Below are 8877 nucleotides of genomic sequence, written 5' to 3' on the forward strand. Positions count from 1 at the left end.
ATAAACCCGAGGGGTCGTGAGATGATTACTGGGAGAGGAAAGTAGAAAAAAAAAAAGTTCTGATACACATGTTTTCAGTTTTTGGACTTTTTCTCTAATCTTTGATTTTGCTGAAATATAGGATCATTTGAACATTTATTGAAATGAAGCCATGTGAAAAGTTTAGAGGGGAAAAATCACTATTTGCTGGAGCTGTTAACAACTCATAGACTTCTGAAGTGTGAGCCTGACTACATACTACTTTTTGTAAGATGTCAAAAGACAAAAAGGTTAGAAACCACTGGTTTATCTTTAACAATGTGCTGTATTTTAAAAGCTTGTTATATTATCCATAGTGTCAAATTTTCATCTGAAAAGTAACTTAAGCTGTCAAATAAATGTAGTGGAGTAGAAAGTACAATATTTCCCTCTGAAATGTAGTGGAGTGGAAGTATAAAGAAGCATCAAATGGAAATATTCCAGTACATTGTACTTAAGTAAATGTACTTAAGTTTTCACCACTCAACACAATATCAATACTTGTGGTTTAAATAATATAATTGGACAGGGGAAAGTAATGCGCTTATAAATAAAACCCCTGTAATAGATTTTTTTCTTTGTCACTTATTCTGAAATGTTTGTTTTTTTCACTTTCGTAGTTAGTAACCAAAGGGTTTTATTGTTAAACTTTAAAGTATTCTGTCAGGGTTGTCACTTCTTAAAATCGCTGATATTTTTTTTCCTTTTTTTCTTTTGAGAGATAGAGATATAAAACACTGCGAAACATACGAAAATACAGTTTATCGTCCTTAAATGGTCCTTGGAAGATTTTATGTTTGGGATGGTCCGGAGGGGCGGTGCATCTGATTTCCAGTAGAATCGCATTTTCCGTGTTGCCCCGTAAAGCAAAACAAACGTCGCCGTTACAAAGTGACACTGACGGGCCAACGCTCCCCACAGTGAACAACGTGTTTCAGGAAGAAGTTGGCGCCTGAAGCCCCGTATACTGTTAGCTAACACGCTAACCGAAACGATGAAAGATTTTCTGCTGTAACAATCCTGCCTTCCATCGCTATTAAAGTATTCTTAAATGAACGACATGGGTAAGTATTAGCATGTGTAGCTCATCAATATTGTGTATTTTTCGCCTGTTATCCGGCTAGCCGACTAGCTAAAGCGAAGAATTATCCGAGGCTCAACAGGCCTCGACTAATCCCTGGAACGAGAATTGTTTTGCTCCATAATAGCCGGTTTGACTAGGCGACACTAGGGGCCTTGTGGCTAGGAGATAACATTAGCTTTACTTAGGACGCAAACGACAACAAAAGGTCGTTTTAAAGACGTTTTTCGAAGACGTCGAAGCGTGTTTTTACTAATCGATCCAACGCAACACTGTTGGGTCTTTTTGGCTGACAGTTTGTAAGAACCAGGTTAATTTAAAATAAAATTACTAAACGTAACGCAAACAATTAGGGCTTTGTGGATGTAAACTCTTAACATCCCATTTATAGATCAGCTATTTAATGCCATTTCAAATAGTGAGATTTAGCATTTGAGGGACCAACGAAATAAAAACATGAAAGAGGTTGGAGCAAGCTGCAGTGTGCACACAACAAGCCTGATGATAACTGCACCTACAGTGAAGTGTTTCACACACAGACTGTACATTATTTCACATTATAGCCAGTAATGGGTATGGAAAGATACTATATGTAAATGAACTGTAGTGATGGAGAAAAGGCTTTCCTGAAGCACTGGAACCTTGCAGCCAGTTGATTCATTATACGAAGCCTCAATTAACAGAGCTCACAGGTGACACCTACTGGTAAAAACAATGAGGAGCAGCCAAAACATCATGTGCTGCTGCTATTATTGTCATGTTGCTGGATCCAATAAGGGTTCTTAATCTTTTTATACTTTGTCAGTACTTGGTATTACTGCTAGATTTGCTGCTGTTGGCTTCATGTTTCTCACTATGATAGAGAGATGGATAGAAATGTGTGATTTGAGTGACTATGGCATAGGTTTGGGGGAAAACAGGAGAATGAAATAAACATGAGTTAATTTGGGAAAGTGCTTATGCGACTGGGGATTGAGAGTGCTTGTGTAACAAAGCAGAAAGCTGAAGTTTTATTGATTTTTTTAAAAGTCAGAAACAATACAATTCATAAACCTCAACCACCAACAACTACTCAATATTTAAATTCAGCAAATTGTCAATTCTCAGCAAACCAAGCTAAACCTCATGGGATGTACACCCATGATAGGTTCAGGTTATGCTGTCCTTCAAATCAGCATCAGCAAATTAAATCCCAAACTGAAACATCATGTGTGTCTGCTGAAACCGAGGATTTGTTTGTCATTAATCATGTGATTCTCTAAAATGATACAAGCCTTGGTACGAAGCTTCAGCAGAAACTGGACACACTAGATACACACTTCAGATTCGACAGTGTCAAGCTTAACATCACCATTGAACAGACAGTGCTGACTTTAGAGGATGGGTTGACTTAAAAGTGAGATACCCTACTAATAGGGGTAAATTAACTCGGAGCAATCATAGCACATCATCAAATGTATCCAGCAAGGTTCTCATCTTACTTTAAAGTTTGTTTGACCCAATCTTATTTCTCTAGAGTTCAGTGTCCCCCTGTCCTCACTGGCACTCCTGGTCCCACCGCTAAGATTGATGTCAGCAGTGATGTGGGAAGTGGTGCGCCAGAGGAACATAAAGCACTATGGGAAGCTGGAGGAGTTTGTGTCCATGGTAACAGATGCGGTTCCTGAGCTGATGAGTAAAAGAGAGGGGAGACTGCTCTCGCTGGGCCTGAGAGCAAGGGTAAGTGATCGGAAATGTAAGAATAGGAAACACTTTATTAATCCCGAGGGAAATGTAACTGTCACAACAACACCATCCAGCACACGTCACACATAACAATAGATTAACATAAGATAAAATAGAAGAGGTTGATATTATACATTGTGCAGTAATTATATTGTAAATAAAATGAAAGTAGTATAAAAATAATTTGTGCAATAATTTAGTATAGAGACAGACAACCACTCACACTCACATTTACACGTAGGGGCAGTTTAGAGTCACCATGTAATCAAACCTGCATCTTTTTGGCCTGTGGGAGGAAGCAAGAGTACTTGGAAGAACCATGCAGGCACAGGGAGAACATGCACACAGAAAGGCCAAAACGGCCTGTCGCTTCGAACCCAGAACCTTCATGCTTGGGAGTGATAGTACTAACTACTGCACCACATTGTGCAGAACGATGATATATATATTCTTAACCGGTTATGAGTTTTTTGTGAGAAGGGGGAAAACAGGGCAGAAAGCGTCAGCCTTATCCCATGTTGTGCCAGACGGGAGAGTTTAAGTAGGCTATGTGCATAGAAAAAGTTATTTAAATAAGAAACCCAAAGACTCTCTGTTAAGAATGACATGCAAATATTGTTATTACAAATCTGAATTTCATTTCCTGTAGACCACTCTCGAACTGTTGCGCTCTGAGCACCCTGAAGATCTCAAGGCTGTCGAGAGCCACCTTAACAGAATCCGCTCATCCTGCATAGAAGAAGTGAGTGATGCTGTCAGTATGATTGGATCAGTTATTTATATTTTGTCATATCAAACTGATTTTAATGTAGAATCTTGTTTTTCAATCTAGACGAATGATCCTGTAATTGAAGCACCAGAAGCAAACTTTATGAAGCTGGTACAAGGCCTCATCGAAGACACTGATGGCAGAGAACATTTCCTCAAGGTAAAATGAATATAAAACTGCATACAGATAAAGCGGTAAATAACTGCTAAAGAGTTCTGCTGTGTGGACCTGCAAATTGAAATATATTTCAGTATGGATTAATCTGACAGAGATTAGAAGATTACATGACACATTCCCAAACTGTATAGAGATGCTTGTTTAGTCTGACCAACAATCCGAAACAATATATCATTTCTCAGTTCTATAAAGAAGAGAAAAGAAGCATAGCATTTGAGACACCTTGAACTAGAGAACACATTTGCATTTTGCTTGATAAATTACTTAAAAGATTAATTAATCATATTATTTTTGTTCATTTGACTAATCGACAAAGCAGTAGTTTAAAAAAATCTCTTGCAACAACATGTGGAAGTTGGAAATTTGTGTAAATTTGGTCTGATCATGAAGGGGACTGTCATGATCTAAATATTCGCATCTATTTATTTACGACAGAATGTGTTTCCTGTGGAGTATGGTCCTGACTTTGACACAGCACTGGAGACTCTGGTTTGTGAATTCTTCACCAGGCTGGAAGAGCTGCTGCCAATTCCAGATTTCAAACAGGTACAGGCAGGATGAGCTGAAAAATGAGAGTATAAAGTTGATGAATAAAAGCACTTAAAAATGTCTTTCTCTTTTTTTTATGTATGGACTTATGTATAGACTGCATCCTGGGTCAGTTCTGCTCCCTCTGTCCTAGAGGAGTACATGCAGTGTGTCTCAAACGGAGATGACCTCAAATTTCTTCTCCAGAGTAAACAATGCCATGGAAAACTGGCAAAGAGTAGTGTTGGTATGTGGATAATTTGCTATAAACAAATCAAACTAGTGTATCAGTTGATGTGAGAGGCTATTTTTGTTGTATTGATCATTTTCTCCTCATATTTTCCACACAGCTCCGTTTCAGTCGGATGATCTTCTCATTCCCTCGCTGTCTCTCCCTCCATCGCTGGAAGTGGCCATCGCTTCCCATCCAAGTGCATGTGATGACGAAAACAACGACGTTCCTCAGATCGTCATGTTTGATGAAGAACTGTCTACAAACCCTTCCACCTCGACCGACTTTCCTGAATCGCCAAAAAGGACTGATATCTCCTCTTCTCCTCGTCGGAGACAGCAGCCGGGGATGCACAAATGCTCCGAATGTGACAAATGCTTCAAGCATCACTCAGTCCTCATTGAACACCAGAGAGTCCACAGCGGGCTGCAGCCTTACAACTGCTCTGAGTGTGGGAGGGCTTTCAGAACAGCCACGCTGCTGGCCGGTCACAGGCTCCGGAAATGTAAAAATGCTGCGTACCTGTGTATTAAATGCGGGAACAGTTTTCCAACTTCGCTGGACAAATTCAGACATCACTGTCCGAAAAGGGGCCGGAACTACGATTGTGGGCACTGTGGAAAGAGTTTCCTAAAGTCCAGCAGCCTAAAGGAACACCTGCTGACTCACGTTCAAAGCCGCCTTTTCAAGTGCAGCCATTGTGGCGTAGGTTTTTCAGGAATTGGTGACCTGAAGTATCATCAACAGGTGGATCATGATAAGCCCTATCAGTGTAAGCAATGTGGAAAGAGCTTCATTTCCTCTAAGTGTCTGACCAAACACCAACAGCGGCATGAAGAGGTTGGCGACATGGTGACCACCACCAAATTAATGAGCGGGGGTAAACATAGGAAAAGTGGCTCCGCTCACCGGACTTCCTCGACATCTATGTCCTCGAGGAAAATGGCTGTCAAAGCGGTCTACGCACGAGGACGAGTCACTCACAACTGTCCGCTGTGTGGGAGGAGCTTCAAGTATCGTTTTGAATTTCTAGAACACCAGCGGTTCCACACCGCCGTCAAGCCTTACAAATGCTCGCAGTGCGGCAAAGCCTTCCGCACAGAAGCTCACCTGTCCGGGCACAGGAAAAGGAAGTGCAAAAATGCCGCCCACATTTGCACCAAGTGTGGGTGTCAGTTCAGGTCTCTGCACGAACGCGTCAGACACCAGTGCGTGCAGCTGCTGACAAAATACGAGTGCTCTCACTGCGGAAAGACCTTCAAGATGGCTCACCTGCTGAGGAACCATCAGATGACGGAACACCAGCTTCCGTACAGCCCCAACCATCGCTTCAGGTGCAGGTACTGTGACGAAACATTCCCTGGGATCAGCGAGCTCAAGTACCATCAGAGGGTTGACCATGAGAAACCCTACCAGTGCCAGGAATGTGGCAAGTGTTTCCTGTCTGAGAAATGCCTTTCCAACCACGAGCTGCGCCACAACGATGACCGACCAGAGAGCTGCCTCGTCTGCGGTCGCGGCTTCAGAAACCGCTACGACTTGAAGCAGCACATGCGCACTCACACAGGTGAACGACCGTACCAGTGCACTCACTGCTCACAGTGTTTCTCCACAGCGGGAGGACTGAGGAGTCACACAAGGGTTCACACTGGCGAGAAGCCACACGTCTGCCCGGATTGCGGGAAGGCTTTCTCCCAGATGGGCGCAATGCGCACCCACAGGCTCACCCACACAGGAGAGAGGCCGTTCAAGTGCACAGTGTGTGGCAAAGGTTTCACGATGGCGCATAAAGTGACTGTGCACATGCGCGTGCACACTGGAGAGCGGCCGTACGTCTGCTCTCAGTGTGGGAAAGCGTTCTCAGATGGCAGCGTGCTAAAGCAGCACATGCTGAACCACTCAGGGGTGAGACCGTACCACTGCCAGATCTGTCCCAAGACCTACACCTGTCTGAACCACCTGAGGAGACACCTGAAAAGTCACTCTAACATGAACTGAGACAGACACAAAGGCAAATACATACTGAAACACTGCATTCAACGGAGTGGCTACTAGAATGGAAAAGGACCAATTAAACCAAGCAATACATGAAGGAACATGAACAATGTACGGTTGCTGTTGAAGTGGAGGTGAAAAGTTACATTTCGTCTTCACTGTAAAGTTAATGTTGTCACGACAGCTGTTTGACAGCCGCACAAGTAAATAGTTCCCTTTTTTCTCTCAGACCCCAACAGGCTCAACAGCTTTTTCTTACATCAGTTTGTCGTGCATGATTATGTTGGGATGTTACAGCAGATGTTATCTGGACAAGATATTGTATGTTCAGAAGCTGTAATATGACTGAAGATATATATTTTTTGAAAGGCCACAAAAGTGATAGAAGGGCAAATTTGAGCCTTGTAAATATACTGAAAGAGTGCAAATTTAAAAATCTGTCACCATTTATTTCAACATGACGTAACTATTTCTTCTTGGCCTTTTATATCCCTGCTGTGGTTTGCAAGGTTTATGAAGTGCAAATTAAAAGACCTTGGTTACACCTCGTACATATTGTCTGGTTTTATTTGAGGTGGGAAAAATGCTGCCAGAAAGATTTTGTATCCTTCTCAGAAAAAAAATGTTGCTGTAAGTGTATCAGAATAAAAGAAAGCTCCACTAGGTGGCAGTAGCTGACCAGTAACCATTTTCACTCTTGACTTGTATTGCAAGGAGCTGCTGTCCATTTGTTTCTAAATTAATAGGATCCCTTAGTTTATCCATCCAGTCACTGCTTTGTTATACAAGTTTTAAAGGAAACAATTGTATATTCTCTTCTTTCCTGCAGACTGGATCAAGAATTCTCAAAAGATGTTTAAGGACAGTGGAGATTGATGAGGCACTGATGCAGAGGAAGTCCATTCTGCCCTTTTCCTGTCATTAACTTTAGTTGGTGTGGTTCAGAATCTTGATTATCCTGCAATTTCCTGATGTTTTCACTGGCGCCTTGCAGTATCTAAAGTGGTGAAAACCATGACAAACAGCATTCTTCACTCCTTTTATCTTTATATTTTTTATTGTTTATTCATGTGCCCCTGTAGCTGATTGTTCTCTGCATTTTGCGCTACATGTTAACCCACCACATGAACCTCAGGCAAAAGGAGTCTCGAACGATCTTGTAACAGGAACACAGCAATTAATCTCTTCCATGTGTGCTGCTCTGACTTTCATGTTTTTTCGCTGGAAAAGAAAAGCTCTGTGGTGTGTTTTTTCTCTCTCTTCCCCCTCTCCCTTGTTTCATGTTTGTGTTTCCATGCTTACTTATGCATAGCAACTTTTCAATCATATTTTCTAACATTAAACCCTCACCATTCATAGAGAGGGAGGATGGCTGCAAACATGAATGTGGCAGCATGTTAAATGTTGCAAGATGTTAAATAAACTGTAATATTCTAGTATCTTAAAACCAGAGACACTGACTGGATTTAGCTTTTTCTTTGTCTTAATCTAACTCAGATGTGCTACTAATCTCCACTAAACGTCTGGATCCTGTGGAAACTCATGCTGCTTTCCTGTCTACCAATAGGCCCATGCCCAAAAGACACTATGCAGAACCTCCTCTAGACAGTGTGGTGGGACTTTATGAATGTGTGTGCATTTCACCTTGACCTGTTGAAGACGTACCCTGTCCTTGTGTCCTCATGGTGAAATAATTGCATCTTAACAAGCTCAGGCCCACCTGCCTGCTTCAGGACTGTAAAGAGGTTAACAGTCTACCTTTGAACAGCGTCGCCTCGGTAACTGGTATTGGGGCAATTCTAAATGCATGAATTAAAATTTATACACACCCCAACAACTGCCAACAACACAGCAGATTTACTATGTGAGCTTGCTAATAAACACAGATCATTACCAGATGTCCCCCCCCCCCCCTTCATCTCCTCTCCTCATCCCTCCATCCCTCCCTCCTCCTCTGCTTTCCTCCCCACACTCTGAGCAACTTTTTCTCCCAGAAACAGTGATCTCAGTGGAAAATCTGAGTCCAGGCCAGTCCTCTGCAGTCCCACAGTCCGAGTACACACACACACACACATACATAAGTCCACTGCAACCGTGCATCAACCCCTTGCCAAACGCACACTGTACTACGCCCACACCTCTCTATTGCCTTCTTCCATGGAAATACCCCCAACCACCCCTCCAAAAAATTAAATAAAAAACCAAATTTCCAAAGTCTTCTTTGGAAAGGGTGCACTAGATGGCACTGTGTCTCCTCCTGCTTCAGAGGAAAAGGGGAGTGAAGAACACCCATCATCATCATCCTCCCTCGCCGCTGCCTTTTTCGTTTTTATGTTCAGGTCAGGTCTGGGC

The 8877-nt window shown here is 42.3% G+C and overlaps 1 protein-coding gene across 1 annotated transcript; it reads left to right on the top strand.

The window, feature by feature from the left end:
- The first annotated feature begins 932 nt into the window (after positions 1–932).
- LOC133990650 (zinc finger protein 420-like) lies at positions 933–7068 on the top strand. Its single transcript, XM_062429029.1, has 7 exons — positions 933–1082; positions 2616–2818; positions 3474–3566; positions 3657–3752; positions 4206–4316; positions 4416–4545; positions 4649–7068. Exons 1-7 carry the CDS (start codon positions 1070–1072, stop codon positions 6526–6528), a joined length of 2526 nt encoding a protein of 841 aa, XP_062285013.1. The 5' UTR covers positions 933–1069; the 3' UTR covers positions 6529–7068.
- The last annotated feature ends 1809 nt before the right edge of the window (positions 7069–8877 follow it).

This window comes from Scomber scombrus, chromosome 11, assembly GCF_963691925.1.
Source record: "Scomber scombrus chromosome 11, fScoSco1.1, whole genome shotgun sequence".
Classification (NCBI taxonomy): Eukaryota; Metazoa; Chordata; class Actinopteri; order Scombriformes; family Scombridae; genus Scomber; species Scomber scombrus.

Bases quoted from the DNA above. Each gene is read 5' to 3' on its own strand.
- LOC133990650 (XM_062429029.1), top strand. The intron at 2,819-3,473 runs GTAAGTGATCGG...CATTTCCTGTAG, and splicing joins CGCTGGGCCTGAGAGCAAGG to ACCACTCTCGAACTGTTGCG. The intron at 4,546-4,648 runs GTATGTGGATAA...TTTTCCACACAG, and splicing joins ACTGGCAAAGAGTAGTGTTG to CTCCGTTTCAGTCGGATGAT.